The sequence below is a fragment of the Salmo trutta genome, chromosome 13 (assembly GCF_901001165.1).
Source record: "Salmo trutta chromosome 13, fSalTru1.1, whole genome shotgun sequence".
Lineage (NCBI taxonomy): Eukaryota > Metazoa > Chordata > Actinopteri > Salmoniformes > Salmonidae > Salmo > Salmo trutta.
Genome location: NC_042969.1, coordinates 49568601 through 49587682, shown reverse-complemented (window position 1 = coordinate 49587682; position 19082 = coordinate 49568601). Strand labels below are relative to the sequence as shown.

At 44.4% G+C, this 19082-nt stretch overlaps 1 protein-coding gene across 2 annotated transcripts in view; it reads right to left on the bottom strand.

Moving 5' to 3' along the window:
* sipa1l3 (signal-induced proliferation-associated 1 like 3) overlaps positions 1 to 19082 on the bottom strand; it is a 102419-nt gene that overhangs the window by 7924 nt on the left and 75413 nt on the right. For both annotated transcript variants that reach the window (XM_029772367.1, XM_029772368.1), the window contains exons 8-14: positions 15335 to 15492; positions 14656 to 15238; positions 14198 to 14296; positions 13908 to 14083; positions 10464 to 10718; positions 4897 to 5073; positions 630 to 754 (exon numbers count right to left, since the gene is read on the bottom strand). In XM_029772367.1, coding sequence (XP_029628227.1) covers positions 630 to 754; positions 4897 to 5073; positions 10464 to 10718; positions 13908 to 14083; positions 14198 to 14296; positions 14656 to 15238; positions 15335 to 15492 — 1573 coding nt within the window. The remainder of the gene's footprint in view (positions 1 to 629; positions 755 to 4896; positions 5074 to 10463; positions 10719 to 13907; positions 14084 to 14197; positions 14297 to 14655; positions 15239 to 15334; positions 15493 to 19082) is intronic.

Sequence of the window (19082 nt, the reverse complement as noted above, 5' to 3'; positions counted from 1 at the left end):
CTTTGCTGTTGTTCTGGGATTGATTTGCACTTTTCGCACAAAAAGTACGTTCATCTCTAGGAGACAGAACGCGTCTCCTTCCTGAGCGGTATGACGGCTGCATGGTCCCATGGTGTTTATACTTGCGTACTATTGTTTGTACAGATGAACGTGGTACCTTCAGGTGTTTGGAAATTGCTCCCAACGATGAACCAGACTTGTGGAGGTCTACAATTGTTTTTCTGAGGTCTTGACTGATTTCTTTTGGTTTTCCCATGATGTCAAGCAAAGCGGCATTGAGTTTGAAGGTAGGCCTTAAAATACATCCACAGGTACACCTCCAATTGACTCAAATGATGTCAATTAGCCTATCAGAAGCTTCTAAAGCCATGACATTTTCTGGAATTTTCCAAGCTGTTTAAAAGGCAGAGTCAACTTAGTGTAAACTTCTGACACACTGGCATTATGATAGTGAATTATAAGTGAAATAATCTGTCGATAAACAATTGTTGGAAAAATTACTTGTGTCATGCACAAAGCAAGCTAGCCACTTAAAGTAAAAAAAAGAAAAAAAAAGAGGTATACAAACATACAGAACACACACACAGTGTGTGTGTTCTGTATGTTTGTCTACATATGTGTTTGTGTACCTGTCTTGCAGCGCTCCATAGTGCTGTCCTGGCTGGTGAAGCCCGATGAGGACTCTCCACTAGAGGTGATGTCCAGACTGAGATGAGGTTCGTAGGCCAGCAGGGGACGCTGGGCTGAACCGTACCTATACAGATATAAGAGGAACAGGGAGGTTACACACACACACACACACACACACACACACACACTAGGACTGGGCGTAATACCGTACTATATACCAGTTTTGATGCATGGACTGGTTTGGGTTTTTACTTTACCTTCTACAACGGTATTTCAATGTTTGGTTCGTTAAATGTAAAACGCCATTTTCTGTTTTTTTTAGTTTACTCCGTTTGCTACTTGAGCCTTCTCTCCTTATCCTCCGGCAAATATTTTTATATGCTAACAAAGTACTAGCGGATTCCCATAGCGGATGCTAGCTAAACGCTAACAAGGGCAAGAGAACAGGACAGCCAACCCAGGTCGTAGAGTTGTAGAACTATCTCAAAAGGCTACTCACACTTGATCCAGAAGGGGATTGATTGCCTGTGCTCCAACCAAGAAGCTTGATATTGCAAGCTAGCCACTTAACGCTATAGCTAGCAAATTAGCAAACCAAATGCATAGCTGGAGCCCTGAACTGGAGAAAATGTATTTGGCACATCTTAAATAGTTCATTTATAGTTATAAGATATTTATAGCTGGCAAACATTGGTAGTGAATTTCATGTGCAACTTGATCACCACTCTTGTGCTTCTCAACTGTAGAGCGACATGTTTTCTCCACTGTGCTCTTTGTAAACAAACATACCATGTCACTGTATAATTTATTAGAAAAAAATGGGGGGGAGGTATAATATGGTATACCACACAAGCCTGGTTAAAAATATTGGGATATGATATTTTGGCCATACCGCCCAGCCCTAACTCTCACATAGGTTACACAGACTCAGATTTAGGCACACACACAGACACACACACACGGGCTGACTCCATTTAGTTGACTGGTCCATTGTTTGGTCATAAGGATGTTTGTCCATTGAGATTTCTTTAGTCGAGCAGTCGCAAATTGATATATTTTTTTCCTATGGTGCACAAAACGCCTGTCTCAGTGGACTAATCCATTGCGGAGGATCATCACTCTAAGACAGTGTTTGCACAGTCCATCACTCTAAGACAGTGGTCACCAACCTTTTCTGAGTCAAGATCACATTCGAAGTAAAAAAAAGCAAGCCAAAATCTACCGCTCAGATAAAAAAAACAGATGACTTAAAAAAATGTAAATAATGTAAATGTAAATGGACTGATTGTATCGGCATCGGATGGTCATGGTGCTTTCAAGATAACTGGGAACTGGGGGAAATAAACTAGGTCAAATCATGACATTAGTGATCTTCAGGTCGGAAAGTGGGAGCTCTAGAAAGACGCCGGAGTTTTCGATTTGGAATTTCAAGTTCGACCCCCCCCCCCAGTTCCCAGTTATTTCAACGCACTGATATCGGAGATTTCTGAGTTCCCAGTTGTTTTTAAACACGGCAGTAGTCTCAGCGCAGGGCGGGAGAGAGCAGCATTGGGTCCGCATCTCATGGTCCCTACTCTCTCCATCCTTTCCTCCGGTGAGACTGACCAGAGAGGGGACACAGTCTTCCACCTGATGGCTAAACTCGAGTCGCACTGCATCTTGTTGTTACAAGCATTTCTCTACACCCGCTAAACACGTGTATGTGACAAATAACATTTTATTTTGATTTGATCCACAAATTCATGTTGTTCCCATGTTGACCAGAAAAAGTGAAATATTCCTTTATATTAAAAGAGACGACGAGTTGCTAATAATAATAAAAACGAAGGGCTAACGATACACTTGGATAGTCATTCATTCCAGCTGCATTACGAGCGGCTGTACGGAGAAGCACGTTTCATGTTTTAGTGTTGAATAAAAACGTTAACATTAACTCACTGTTTAAAAACGGCAGCTCTTTGCTGTATTCTTTGACAGTCTCTCTGTGGTCATGGTTTTAATAGTTATAAAATATTACGTATCAAACTTTGCTGTAGCCAGGGTCGTGGAAGCTCTGTCGGCACGGTAATTCGAGCTTTTCGATTGGCCAGCGTAGTAGGCGCACTCGATTTAGCCACAGATCTCCCAGTCCACCGGATAGGCAGAGTTTGTAATTTCAGAAAAATTAAATGGTTCAAAATATGACCACTTTGCTGACCCGGTGCGCAGGACCTCTGAATCAAGTGCAACTACCGACAACAGCGCCCCCTCATTTTTTATTAATACATTTAAAAAAACGAGACCAAGCCTTGATCTTTGGCTTTTCTACAGAAATGTTTGGTGATTGACTAGGAATGCCTTGAAGATCAACCAGTCGATCGTGATCAACCGGTTGGTGACCACTTCTCTAAGATGTGATACTGAAATTGTATATGGTTATATGTAAAAAATAATGGTACTATTTTATAACAAATTAGCTTTCTGACGCATTGGATAGAGGTCGCTGTCTGTGGTTCTGAAACAATCGTCAGTGCACCATTGAATTGGCACCTTTCCCTTTGTTGCCATGTGCATAATACCAAAGTTAACCAGCATATTGGTGTTGAGAACAATGTGGCGGAGGCAGCAGCGGATTGAGGAGACAAGGAAACTCTCTCCTCAATTTTTCTTAGACAATTAAGGAAAAATTGTCTAAGAAAAATTGAGGAGAGAGCAAACCTTAACTTAACTGGGTCTATAATCAATAGCCTAACTTAAACGTGGCTGGCTTTAATAGTCATCCATATAGATCTACACAAGTAAGACTGTTCCTGTTTCTGTTGCCTGTTTGAGTGTTTGTTTAATAGCCTACTGATACCGTGAGCACCAAGCCTGTTAGAACAGACTTCGGTATTACTTATAATTTATTCTGTTTACACTGTTCTACTTATTGTTATTACAATGATTATTATGATCATCATTAAAATAATATGTGGTGTCATCATTCTATGGCTTCTTATAGTAATAGCCTTGTATAACCACCACTGAGCTGTAGGCCTAAGAGCGCATCCTGTTTAGTCAATTCTGTAACTTATATATATTTCAATATATTTAGTGTTGCTTACACAATACTCGCCCAACTCTTACTTCTATACCCTCCTTTTTATTGATCTCCAGTAGTTTCCACAACTAAGTCAAAAATCTCGCACAGATCTGACTTCCCCTTACCTCCTGAGCAACCAGTAAACATTAACCCGTTTTGAGTTTCTTTTTCACGTCCTCCGCATCCATTTTTACTGTCACATGTTATGGTGTTTGGAGTTTGTTATTACCAATGTATTGAAGTTTTTATGATAGGGTATAGGTCAGGCCCTATTGGTCACATGCATGCAATGCTTACATGTTTCAAGTAAAGAGAGAGAATATGTTTTCTAAACAAATGAGGGATTTAGGTAACAGAACTTTTCATTCAGAGACACAAGTAAGAAATTAAATGGCTGAAATGATGTTGCAGCTTCAGGACGAACAGCGCGATAAACACTTGCTGTGATGTGGTGCCTTTTCATTGCAGCAGGGAGGGGAGACTGACAACGTGCGTCAGTCAGACAGGCCCTTGCTGTAATTTCTTCTAACACAACATGGCCATCGAGTCATTTGTGTCTTAATTATTTAATCAAACAGTGCGCTTAAAGCATCAGACAAGCTCAGTGCATGTAGTTGAAATTATTCAAACATATAGGGTGTGTCTTTATATGGAAAAATACACGTTTTAAAGTTTCAACCAATCGAGCAGACGATTCTCGGTCGACCAATATATTTCTTCCCCCCCGGGGACAGCCCTAACACACACAAATATGTTTAAGAGCATTTCCCAGATTCTGTTTTTGTTATGTTCCCCGGTGGCGCTTATTTCAAACTTGTTTCTCTGGTTGGGCAGGATGTAACTAATCACCAAACACACAGGTAAAACTACACAATGGAGTCTTAATCCAAGAGTGTGTTCGTACAGGTCTCACTGACAGAAGATCGACAGTCAAATCAGTCAAAGGACTGCAGCAAGTTAGCTACCACTCCTAGCAACAACCGCCAAAAGCCTGTCAAGTATCATGCAAAGGAAATGCCAGGGAACAGGAAGGAGTGACATTCTCCTCCAATACAAACAAATGGAGTCCTCAATGATACCTCAATGCACACAAACAGAGACAACCACAGAGCCAGTCAGAGACAACCCCAGAGATACACACACACACACAAAGACACTAATCCACTCACCACACAAAGACACTAACACACACTCTGTTGACTGACCTGTCAGGTGAGGGTTTGTAGCGTATGAAGGTCCCGCTGAGTACGGGGCCCCCCAGGGCCACCATGCCCCCCAGGCCAGAGGGGGAGGAGAAGCTGGCTGAGGGGTTCCTGTAGGGCAGCACTCTGTCGCCCCCCGCTGGCGACAGGCAGTAGTGGTTCTCAGGGAAACTCACCGGCCTGCAGAGGGGACAGCGGAGTTTAAAGTCAGTGCCTATATTCATAAAGCGTCGTAGAGTATGAGTGCTGATCTATGATTAGTTATAACTTTTAGATCATTATTTATATGGATAGAGAGGACCTGATCTTGATCCACCAAAAGTATGTGGACACCTGCTCGTTGAAAATCTCATTCCAAAATCATGGAGTTGGTCCCCCTTTTCCGCTATAACAGCCTCCACTCTTCTGGGAAGGTTTTCCACTAAATGTTGGAACATTTCTGCAGGGACTTACTTCCATTCAGCCACAAGAGCATTAGTGAGGTCAGGCACTGATGTTGGGCGATTAGGCCTGACTCGCAGTCGGTGTTCCAATTCATCCCAAAGGTGTTCGATGGGGTTGAGGTCAGGGCTCTGTGCAGGCCAGTCAAGTTCTTCCACACCAATCTCATCAAACCATTTCTGTATAGACCTAGCTTTGTGCATGGGGGCATTGTCATGCTGAAACAGGAAAGGGCCTTCCCCAAACTGTTGCCACAAAGTTGGAAGCACAGAATTGTCTAGAATGTCATTGTATGCTGTAGCGTTAAGATTTCCCTTCACTGGAACCAAGAGGCCTAGCCCGAACCATGAAAAACAGCCACAGACCATTATAACTTCTCCACCAAACTTTACAGTTGGCACTATACATTTGGGCAGGTAGCGTTCTGATGGCATCTGCCAAACCCAGATTGTCCATCGGACTGCCAGATGGTGAAGCGTGATTCATCACTCCAGAGAACGCGTTTCCACTGAGTCCAATGGCGGCGAGCTTTACACCACTCCAGACGATGCTTGGCATTGCGCATGGTGATCTTAGGCTTGTGTGCGGCTGCTCGGCCATGGAAACAGTTATTGTGATGACACTGCTTCTAGAGGAAGTTTGGAACTCTGTACTGAGTGTTGCAACCGAGGACAGACGATTTTTATGCGCTTCACTACTCGGCGGTCCTGTTCTGTGAGCTTGTGTGGCCTACCGCCTTTGCGCTGTTGCTCCTAGACGTTTCCACTTCACAATAACAGCACTTACAGTTGACCGGGTCAGCTCTAGCAGGGCAGAAATTTGACGAACTGACTTGTTGGAAAGGTGGCCTCCTATGACGATGCCACGTTGAAAGTCACTGAGCTCTTCAGTTAGGCCCTTCTACTGCCAATATTTGTCTATGGAGATTGTATGGCTGTGTGCCATGTAGCCGAATCCACTAATTTGAAGGGGCGTCCACATACTTTTGTAAATATAGTGTATGACATTTGTATCTAAAAGTATAATTTAGAAATATTTGATCAAAGCTGGCATATTTATGACATTTTGCCTTACCCAGGACTCCATAATTACTCCGTAATGTTTAATCTGTAAGTGCTATAAAGCAGAATTCAGTGTCATACGAAGCGTTACTAATGTGCACTGTAAAGAGTACTATATTGATTTCAATAAACACATTTACATTAATGAATGAAAGTAGAAGACATTTTTCAATATATTGTTGAGCATAATATACTCTAAGGCAGGGCTCTAAATTAACATTTTTAATTGGTAGCACTGGTGCTCCCAACTTCAAAAAGTTAGGAGCACTAAATGAAATTGAGTAGCACCAGAAAATAAGATTTTTTAAAACTGATTGAGAAACAGCCTATATTGGGCCTATGTTGTGCCCTAGAAACGAATATGTAACATTGTAAATACATTAATTTATTAAAGCTAAAATGTTGATACGAATACTTGTCATGAAAATTACAAAGTCATTTGTGGAATATTAGGTTTCTATACTGAACAAAAATATAAATGCAACATGCAAAGTGTTGGTCCCATGTTTCATGAGGTGAAATAAAATATCCCAGACATTTTCCATACGCACAAAAAGATTATTTCTCAAAAACAAATTGCACAACTTTGTTTACATCCCTGTTAGTGAGAATGACTTCTTTGCCAAGATAATCCATCCACCTGACAGGTGTGGCATATCAAGAAGCTGATTAAACAGCAAGCTCATTACACGCGTGCACCTTGTGCTGGGGACAAAAAAAGGCCACTCTAAAATATGTAGCTTTGTCACACAATGCCACAGATTTCTCAAGTTTTGAGGCAGCGTGCAATTGGCATGCTGACTGCTGGAATGTCCACCAGAGCTGTTGCCAGATAATTGAATGTTAATTTCTCCACCATAAGCTGCCTCTAACGTAATTTTAGAGAATTTGGCAGTACGTCCAACCGACACAATCGCAGACCACATGTAACCACGCCAGCCCAGGACCTCCACATCTGGCTTCTTCACCTGCGGGATCGTCTGAGACCAGCCACCCGGAAAGCTGATGAAACTGTGGTTTTGCACAACCGAAGAATTTCTGCACAAACTTGACTGCCGTCCTAAATGACTTCAGTGGTCAAATGCTCACCTTCGGCATGCTGGAGAAGTGTGCTCTTCATGGGTGAATCCTGGTTTCAACCGTACCAGGCAGATGGCAGACAGTGTGCATGGAGTCGATTGTAGATATGATTGTGGACTACAGGAAAAATAAGACTGAGCACGTCCCAATTGTCAGACGGGGCTGCTATGGAGCAGGTTGAGAGCTTCAAGTTCCTTGGTGTCCACATCACCAACAAACTAACATGGTCCAAGCACACCAAGACAGTCGTGAAGAGGGCACGACAAAGCCCATTCCCCCTCAGGAGACTGAAAAGATTTGGCATGGGTCCTCAGATCCTCAAAAGGTTCTACAGCTGCACCAATCGAGAGCATCCTGACTGGTTGCATCACTTCCTGGTATGGCAACTGCTTGGCTTCCGACTGCAAGGCACAACCGAGGGTAGTGTGAACGGCCCAGTACATCACTGGGGCCAAGCTCCCTGCCATCCAGGACCTCGATACCAGGCGGTGTCAGAGGAAGGCCCTAAAAATTGTCAAAGACTCCAGCCACCCTAGTCATAGACTGTTCTCTCTGCTAGCGCTACCGGAGCGCCAAGTCTAGGTCCAAGAGGCTTCTAAACAGCTTCTACCCCCAAGCCATTAGACTCCTGAACATCTAACCAAATGGCTACCCGGGCTATTTGCATCCCTACCTCTTTTACACCACTGCTACTCTCTGTTGTTGTCATCTATGCATAGTCACTTTAATAACTCTACCAACATGTACATATTACCTCAACTAATCGGTGCCCCCACACATTGACTCTGTACCAGTACCCCCTGTATATAGTCTCGCTATTGTTATTTTACTGCTGCTCTTTAATTACTTGTTACTTTTATTTTTTTAAACTGCATTGTTGGTGCATGTGACTAATAAAATGTAATTTGTATGGGTGAACGGCTTGCTGATGTCAACGTTGTGAACAGAGTGCCCATGGGGGCGGTGGGATTATGTTAGGGGCAGGCATAAGCTACGGACAATGAAAATAATTGCATTTTATCGATGTCAATTTCAATGCACAGAGATACCCTGACGAGACCCATTGTCGTGCCATTCATCCGCTGCCATCGCCTTATGTTTCAGCATGATAATGCACGACCCCATGTCGCAAGGATCTGTACATAATTCCTGGAAGCTGAAAATGTCCCAGTTCTTCCATGGCCTGGATACTCACCAGACATGTCACCCATTGAGCAAGTTTGGGATGCTCTGGATCGACGTGTACGACAGCATGTTCCAGTTCCCGCCAATATCCAGCAACTTCGCACAGCCGTTGAAGAGGAGTGGGACAACATTCCACAGGCCACAATCAACAGCCTGATCAACTCTATGTGAAGGAGATGTGTCATGCTGCATGAGGCAAATGGTCACACCAGATACAGACTGGTGTTCTGATCTACGCCCCTACTTTTTTAGTTTTATAAGGTATCTGTGACCAACAGATGTATATCTGTATTCCCAGTCATGTGAAATGAATAGATTAGGGCATAATTCATTTATTTCAATTGACTGATTTCATTATATGAACTGTAACTCTTTGAAATTGTTGCATGTTGAGTTTTTGTTGTTGTTCAGTGCACTATTTTCCTATTGCGACACATTACATTGAAAATCTTGCATGGTCTCTTTAAAAAACCTCAGGTTTGTGTTGACAACATACAAGAGATCCGTCATTCATTGATTTGTATGATCATTGATCTACTGAAGAAAGCTATCCCTCTTCCTTTCTTTCTGTGCACCCAAATGTTTGGATACACTGGTAAGGTTACCAGGTTGTTAGCTAGCTAGCCAACGAGGTAACATGACTGAACAAAGTGCAAAATGGTTAACAACGTTGATGAGTTTAAGAATGGCCCACGACATGGTTTATGAATGTAAAGTGCGGGCCCGGAGATCGTTTATAGGAAGACAAAAACTGTTGCGCAGGTAACGGGTCAGATCTTTTGACCTGGTCTAACTAGAAGCAAGCCACTTTTGCTCTATCAAACGTGATGCTAACGGATCCGTACTTAATTGTTTCTCTAGGTCACTTGGAAACAACGGTAAAGTGAAGCCTTGTTACAACAATTATTATCTGGTAGATTTCTTTCATAGTTGCACAGTGCTCCCAAAATAAAGCCCCTAGTCACACAGCAAAATACAGTACCAGTCAAAAGTTTGGACACACCTACTCATTTAAGGGTTTTTCTTTACGTTTACTATTTTCTACATTGTAGAATAAGACATCAAAACTATGAAATAACACATATGGAATCATGTTATAACCAAAAAAATGTTAAACAAGTAGCCACCCTTTGCCTTGATGACAGCTTTGCACACTCTTGGCATTCTCTCAACCAGCTTCATGAGGTAGTCACCTGGAATGCATTTCAATTAACAGGTGTGCCTTGTTAAAAGGTAATTTGAGGAATTTCTTTCCTTCTTAATTCGTTTCAGCCAAATCAGTTGTGTTGTGACAAGGTAGGGGTGGTATACAGAAGATAGGAAATACCACATAGGGCTATTACAGAGCAAGCGGTAAAGCTTCATATGACACATTTTTGCCTTGTAGCACCTACAGATGAAACATGGAGTCTTAAAGGAGGCCTTGGTAAGGCCAAAATATCATAAATATGACATCTTTGATGAATTATTTCTCAATTATGCTAAATTATTAGATACAAATGTAAAATATATGTAAACTTCCACCAAAAGAACCATTCTATGGGTTACATTTTGTAAAAATCCCCAAAATCATGGTATTTTTTGTCCTGGTTTCGTGTGAAATCACTCATATGTTCTCCACCTACAGCGACGCTTTACGTTTTTATAAGGATAGCCTCATTGTCGGAGCATTTATGAGAATCACACCAGGCCATAAGCATAGGACAACCCGCTCAATACACTGTAGCAAACAAGGGCAACTCCACCAGTGCCTAAGCACAAGGCAAACACATCACACACAACAAACAAACGTCAGTGTCGCACCTCTTGTTGGAGAGGTGCTGGGGCTCCCTGTATGGGACGGGCATGACCATAGCTTTGTGTGAGCGGGGTTGGGGTGGTGGGGGGCCCATAGGGGTCCAACGCTGAGGGGTGGGGAAGCTGTGCAGGCCAGGAGGGCCGGGGGGGCTGTCCCAGCGCCAATCAGGGGGGCGAGGGGAGGGCCGGTACCCTGCTGCCACAGGCTCAGGCTCTGGCTTCTGCTCCATGGTCTTCATCTCATACTCCTCTGTGCAGCCCCTACAGACAGAGAGGGGGAATGGAGAGTCAGTGGTATTGCAAGACTGCACCGTTCACATAGATTATACACAAACACCAGACAACAACTAGAAATGTCATAGCTGCATACAAAATGTCAGTGGCTACGCACGCACACGTGCACACACACACACACACACAGCACTCAGATAAGAGGTCCACCTTGCTCACAGGAGCTGCAGTCGAACTCAAGCTGAACTTAAGCCGAGCAGGTGAAAACCCCCGAACTCCTCCATACTCTCCTCCAGCATATTCCTAATGAGAACTAATGAGCTTATTATTTTACCTCAGGATGGAAACAGGGGGGGCAGATTACTGCAACATCAGGACTCCATCCTCTACTGTAAGGCCTCGGTCAAGTGTGTGTGTTTCTATGAGCATACGTACAGATAGAAGCCATGACCTAACCTCTCAGTCAGCCCAGTTGTCGCTGGACAGAAGCACGATAAGATAAACCGCTAATCTCATAAAGATGCTCTCGGTCAGCCTTTTAGTCGTGTGTATGTAGCCTAGATGTGTCAACTTGCATTGAGTTTATACACGCAAGGCGTGTGGAAATGGTCGTTTTAGGCTAGGCCACTCCAGTTAAATACTTTTATTAGTGAGATAACAGCGTTTTCTTCAACTTCCCCTAAACAGTCATGATCTGGACATTATGAGTCACTGCACTATCAATAATACAATGAACGGTACATGAACATTGTTGGCAAATTCAAAGGAACATCGTCAATTACGTAATAATGACCACTATCAGTTTCAGTGGGGTGTTCTCCTTTTCTACTCAAGAGAGCGATAGATGCCTCTTTAACCCGGCATGACAGGCTTACCCCTCTCAACATCCTCACTAAAGCATTGAGCAGAAATGGCACATACATATTTCATCCTTCGTCACTAAAGTCTGGTATCGGAGGTTAAAGAGGCACCACACCGCCACAGACACCAGACAATGTACATCACTGCAACAGGGAGGGAGCGGAGAGGTGAGAGGAAGGACAGACTAGTTTAAGGAAGAGAGGGAAAATATAGATGAGGAGAGAACGGCGGGGGAAGGGAAGAGAGGGGGGAAAGAAAAGAGGGCAGGTAAAGAGAAGGGAAGAAAGGGACAGGTTACCTGAACAAATTAGAGGACAAGGAAAAGGAGGGAAAGGGATGAGAAGTGGAGAAAGGGAAAGAAAATATGAATATAGCCTAGGTAACGGACAAGAAGAGAACAAGAGAGGACTAGAGGAGTGGAGGAGCAGAGAATGAAAGAAGAGCTGGACAGGGGCAGATTGTCCTGTCTGTGTCTCTGTGTGTGATCTGTCCCCTTTTATTTGACCTGGACCTAAGCTCAATCACACTGGCCTGGTCACACTAAGCCCAAGACTGCTTTAGAAAACAACAAACAACTACTACTACTACCGCTGCAGGCTAAGGTAAACAGATCACACACACAGAGGGGACATCGCAACATCACATGCACTGTCTGTATGAAAGATACCAGGAGACACTGTATGGGTAGAATGATGGGCATATGGTGGTCTCGCGATCACTCTCAAACACATACCAGTGAGTGTACTAACCAACCTTGGGGAAAAAAAAAACTTGATCCCACACAAATAGAACTGCCAATGTCAAGTCACAAAACAACCCTCACACACACACACACACACAGACACTCGATAAGAACACGTACGGTGCACACACACACCAGAGCACCAACCTTAGAGACAGAAAACACGGGGGGCCACTTCCAGAGACCGCTCCATCGCAATGGCCGGCCTGACAGCTAGAGCTCTCTCTCTCACACACACATTCCGCGAGCGAACACACACCCTCTCTCGCTACTGCATCTCTATATCGCTCTCTTGTCCACAGCGCACACAGGGAAGGGAGAGAAAGAGGAAGAAGTGAAGGCAGTTCTCTTTCTCTCTCCCACCCACTTGGCTTCTCCCACCTGAGAGGTGTTCAGACACGTCTTCCCATCCAAGCTCCTCTATGCCGCTATCCTACTGTACACACACTACCTCTCTCCCTCCTTTTCTACCCTTTTCATTCAAACAGAGCATGCCGTTTTAATTAATCGCCTCTATATATTTATTTATTTTCCCTATTCCTGCAAATTCCAGGCCTTAATCTCATGCAATCTGTTTTCCTGGCACACTATTGAAAACGAGATTGATGGGGGGGGGTGAAAAAAAGAGGGTGGAACAGAAAGAGTGAAATACAAGCCTAATTATGTAGTGTGTGTAGAGGAGTGAGCATGTGTGTGCAAGTGTGTGTATCAAATGGGTTTAAGTCATGCAATTAAACTGCCTTACACATTAAAGAAGTCCAACTACTGTGCCATCACACAGCCCCGGCAGCACAATTACTGTATTTAGCAACCCCCAACTCAATCAAGAACAGACATCCTGCTCCATGTGACCCTGACTACGGAGCAGCACACTCGGGGGCCGCGTCCAAAATGGCACCCTATTCCCTATATAGTGCACCTTTTTAACCAGAGCCCTATGGGCCCTATTCAAAAGTCGTGCACTAAATAGGGGAAAGGGTGCCATTTGGGACACACCCAAGCTGGGCTATATATCGAGTAGAGACTAGTCCCACTCTGTGTAGTCAGTGCGTATTCATCTCAGTAACATTCAACCCCACAGTATTTAATAGAGCCTCATTATCCCACTGTACTCAAGGCCCATACTCAGATGAAAGGTTGAGAGGAACGGAGCCAAAAAAAAGAGATGGGGGAAGGGGAGATAGCAAGAGAGATGATGAGTGAGAGGCACGTGAAAAACACAGGCAATACGGGCAGACAGCGAGAAGGGGAATAAGAAAGCTTGAAAGGAAATTGTGTATTCATTCCATTGATTGTTACTTCGTTCTATCCGTCTTTCTTTCCCTCTCCTCTTTCACCACGTCCAGGAATTCACACATGTTCAGACCATGTGCCTCTCGCCTCTCTTTCACACACTCCCACTCAAAACTCTCCTCAGAACAGAGACGTCTGGCCAGCATATCTCAGCTCTGTTGGTGTTGCTGTGTGTTGTGAATCTTCTCTCTCTGCAACACATCCTTAGAGGCAGGATGATGCTTTGACACAAACACATTCATGTTCACACACAGACACTCAAAATGCACACACACTCAAACACATGGGCACAAACACACCCACCCACACACACACACACTGACCTGCGGGGCCCTCCCTCCTCGTAGGGCGGTATGATCACCACTTTAACGGTGACCGACGTCCTCAGTAGGTCGATCATCTGCTCGTGAGTCAGGGTTACCGCGGCAACCTTGCAGATCTCCACCAGCCGGCTGCCCTGCCTCAGCCCTGCCTGCCAGGCGAAGCCGTACTCCTCCACCTAAAGCAGGTCAACATTTATTTTTTTTCAATGTGTAATATAATATCACTGTGAATTTTTACGGATTTTACATGACTTTACAGAAATATATTTTTGGAAGGAATGGAAAAGTACCTCAGCCACGGTGCCATCCAGCCTGACGTGGAACCCCAGCTGTCCCAGGCCGTTCCTCCTCAGAGTCATATCCACCGTCTCACAGCCCACCGTCAGCGCCTGGGGAGAGAGGGAGGGAGGAGAGCCTAGGAGCTTTAAGCAAATAAAAAGGCTTCAAAAGGCTGGTGGTTTTAAATGCATCATTAAATACATAATTACACAAAACAGCCAAACATGGATTTTTGTTTCAGAATCAGTTTTGAACCTCCCCTTGGCAAGAATCGCGGCCACCTTAGCCTGGGTGGCTGTCTGTCTGCTTTAGCAAACCTTTAATTGTCTTACGCAACAATGTAGGGAAGTGGTACCCAGGCTATTTCTTCTACAAAAAAATCCAGTGTAACTCTTCCCTGCCCCTGTGCCTCTTACACCACCATACATGTGGTAAACCTTCCCCAGCTCTATGACCTCTGCCCGCTCACCTTTAACCTCTGCACCATCTCCCTGATGTCCTGAGCAAAGCCCTCGGGGACTCTGACGGCGATGTGGTCTCCTCTCCCGTAGAAGATCTTCAGCACCAACCTCTCCGGCGTCCAGCCGATCACGTCGACGCAGAAGCAGTTGAACACCACTTCCTTGGTGTTGCAGTCTGCCAGGAGGATGTACTCTGCCGACACACCCAGAGCGCAGGAGATCTCCGTCCCGCCGCCACTGAAGTCCTGGGCCAGCACCCTCCACGCCACCGCCCCGGCCGCTCCCAACTCTGCCCCCTCCCTCGCCCGCGCCCGCTCTCTCTTCTTCGACGCCAGCGAGATGAGGTTGTTGAGTTTTCCCGCGGAGTCGAGCGGCGTACTGCTCACACAGTTCTCGGCTAAGTCTCTGAGGTACTCCTGTCGCGTGCGCGTGGCCATGGTGTGGAACTTCTCAGACTTGTGCGCGGCGCTCTCTGCATTGATCACCTTGGCCAAGAGGAAGTTGCGGAAGGCTTCAGGGTCACGGAACATCACCCCGCTGGGGATGGGCGGGCCGAAGGGAGGCACGTCCTTCATACGCGTCACAGCCACACTGATGAGAGGGGAGGAAAAAAAAACAACCATCAACAAACCGACCAATAACAGCAGCATAATGGATGCCATGGTGAGAGTTGGTGTCCCCCCCTACCTGTAGCAGGTGCCGTCGGAGCAGGGGTTGTGCACGCGGACGATGACGAACACGTGCTGGAAGTGGGAGCGGATGTTCTGAGGGGTGAAGGGCAGCGCTCCCGGCTCCTGGAAGATTATTGTGACGATGTCGTTCCCTATGTGCCTCTTCCTCAGGAGCTGAGGGAGAAAAAGGAGAGGGGGAGGGGGGTGAGAGAGAGCAGCAAAAAGGAACGTGTGAAAGAGGGAGACAGAAAGGAGTGTGAGCGAGTGTGGAGGTAAGGACACAGTGTTGGCAGAGGGAGAGACAGACCGAAGCAGAGGGAGGGAGGAGAGTGAGCGGGGGAGACAGAACAAGTACAAATGAACATGAGTGAGCCAGAATTGGCACTATGAGCTCACTTGACTCACCATCGCACCAGTATATTGTTAGGGAAAAGTCCGCGAGAGACAGAGCGAGAGAGATACAGATTGGTCCCAGTCTATGCCAATGTAGGTCTGATATTGGATGCAGATATAGGCAGTGAGAGAAGTGCTCAGGCAAACAAACAGATCTTCATGTAATGCTACATTTTTCTCCCAATTAGTGTACCCATTGAGAATTTGATTGACTATGTGTGAATCAGTGGAGGCTCCTCAGAGGAGGAAGGGGAGGAACATCCTCCTCAGTGAAATTTCATTAAAAAAAAAAACAAAGAAAGTTTAGATATCCTTTTTAGATATGAATATGTTTAGTATAGTTTTATGTCACCAAATAGATTAAAATACACTGTTTTGCAATGAAGGTCTACCGTAACTTCAACAGCACTGTCTGGTGTAGCACCATGGTGTAGCCGGAGGACAGCTCACTTCCATCCACCTCTGGCTACACTGACTTCAATACAAAACCTAGGAGGCTCGTAGGCCTCAACCCCTTCCATAGACATACATGGTAATTATGACCACTTTTGGAGGACATCCTCCAACCAATCAAAGCTTTTGCAGTTGACTGATATGTTGTCCATCCAATCATAGAATTAGGATCAGAGAACAAACCTAATGTTATCTATTGGGATTGTGCCAAAGAGCATTATGGGGGTTCTATGTGTTGAGAAGCTTGGTGACATTGTTGGATAGAGATTAAGAGTGAAAAGTGATAGATGAGCATTTTTAGAATACTACTCAATTCAAATTCGTTTTTTCAAATTACAGGAGATGGAAGAGGTATATTATAAATTGTTTTCTTGGTTTTAGACCTTTATTTGTGTCCAGTTAATGCAATTTATTTAACATTTTTGAAAGTTAGCCTTGATAACTTCAATAGCTAGCTAGCTACCAGCTAGAGTGCAGTTTTCTACACTAGAATGGAAGAATGGCCAATGCTGCCCAAAAAAGTTGTGGACTTTTTGTTTTAGAACCCCTTTCATTCTCTGGGGTACACAGAAAGAGTGTGAATTAAATATGAGGGTGAACCTCTGCCTGAGATCAGTTTCATGAAGAAGGAGACCCAACTGGTATCAAGACCAACTGGTATCAAAAGTATAGCTGATTAACAGGGAGCCTTTCATCAAGCCGCCTGTATTGCTGACCTTGCCTGCTTTTTGGAAAGTCTGAGCCTTGGTCGAAAGGTGGGTACAGTGACATGAAGAACATCGATCGCTCAGCTAAATGGCAAAACAAAAGCAGGAAGCATATAAATGCCCACATCAGATTCAAGCTTCTGGGAAAAAGCTGCATGGATAGAGTACACGACGAGAGGGAAAGTTCCGCCAAGGGCAACTACAAGGAGCTTGCAGGGGTAATTGCACGTTACGACGCTTTACTTGCTGAACATATCAAACTTTCAACTGTCTTTTCTAGAATGTCGAAAACAATTCCGAATGATATGATAGCTTCCATCGCATCACCCATCAAAATGTAGATTCAAGAGAGCTCAACGAAGCACATTTGAAATCTGACATGCTGTATGGGATGAAAACGAGACTATTTTTCAGTCTGATCAACTGTAGTCTGTTATTAAGAGCAGCTGCATAACGTTACATCCTACGCGCCCAGTCCATCTGGTCTGGGTAACTAATTGGTAATGTTATGTATTTATAGTCCATTTGTGTGTCAGGCGAAAATGTGAATGTGATCAAATGTAGTTTATATTCAAAATTGGTCTGGCTAGGCTGCCTGTACGTTTTTAATCCAACATGATTAACTGGAATGAATGAATCAACATAATAGTGATGACAGATGTGAGTAAATGTTTTATAAGGCCTACAGTTACATATAGGCTGCATGACGCAAACATGCATAAAGCTCAGCCCTGTGAGTTCTATTTTCCATCAGTTGTTGTGTCTGGGTAGAGGAAATCCCCCTCATAATCTAGTCTAAATATATTAATATGAACAAATATAAGATAGCTGCATTTTGACATGGTTTCATCCCCAGGGCCAGGAGTTTTTTTAAAACCATGTGACCTGATTAGGAAAAACTGCTCCCATCATAGCCCATATAAAACCATTTTACAATGAATCACTGTCAATGCCTTATAGGGTCCAGAGTTTTCCTGGTTAGGTTAACATATAAGGAAGAACTCCAGGCCCCAGGGGGAAAGTTGTCAGTTTTCAGTTGTCAGTTATAGTCAGGTATGTGGATGATCAGGGCTTTATTCAGGAACGTTTCTTGGGCTACTTTGATGTGTCAAGTGGGCGAGATGTGCAGTCTGTTTGACTTTATGAATTTTGAGATGTCTGAGTTTAATTTCATAGAGAAACTCATTGTCCAAACTTACGATGGCGCAGCTGTAATGGAATGTATCTGCTATTTGTATTTACAGCTAAGTCCCCTCTTGTTCCCTGTTTCAGAGGTGATGACTACTCCACTCCACTACCATTGTCAACTGAAGCCACGTCTCATGTGCCCGCTCATCCACTGGCACATTGAATGTTTCTCCTCCAAGCACTGAGTACCCCTATCAATTTCATCTCATTACTGTATGTAGAGTCAATCACATACATAATCACATTATTACAATGATTTTACTCATTGCTTAGACTAACTAATTCTTAGCTCTTTTGTCTAACTGTGTAGTGTGTTGTGTTTTTTGTCTTCCCAGTCAAATCCTGTCCTGCACTGGTCAAGCCTCTCTACACCTCAACTAATGCCTCATACCCTCATTCAATCACTGCTGTGATCCCTTTCCAACACTTTAAGTAGCCCCCTCATTCCCATTCCCCATAACATTGTACAATAAATGTATTTATTAAATGCTTTAGGTTAAAATAATTCGTCTTTGACGATTTTTGAAAAACACTTTGTCGTCTCCATGCGTTCCGCGCCTATACCGTGGGTCTCCCATCCTACTCCATTTTTCAAGTCACCAGCCTCCACTGGTGTGAATGTCAGTCACACAGTGACAGAATCCATCCTGTGTCGATTGCGGTGTAGCAGTGTGAAAGTGTCAATTATATAAGACAGCATAACGCTCACACGCGCACACGCACACACACACAAAGGAGCTCTGTATGCCTGAGACACAAGTTCTGCCTGGGGCTGGACAACTGCCAGAGGCCCCTGCGGTCCGGATGTACTGAAGATCCTCCTCTCTAGGTCCTTGCCCTTAGTCACATTCACCTCTTCTCTTGCTCTCTTTTTGACTCTCCCCTCTCTGGCACATAACATTACTCTATATTGACTACCTGACTTTCTAACAGATCTCTCCCTCTCTGAGTGAGGGTTTATTGGTGGTCAACACTGACACCTAGAGGTTGCATAGCAGAAGTAAAAATGTTGCTGCTGTTGCC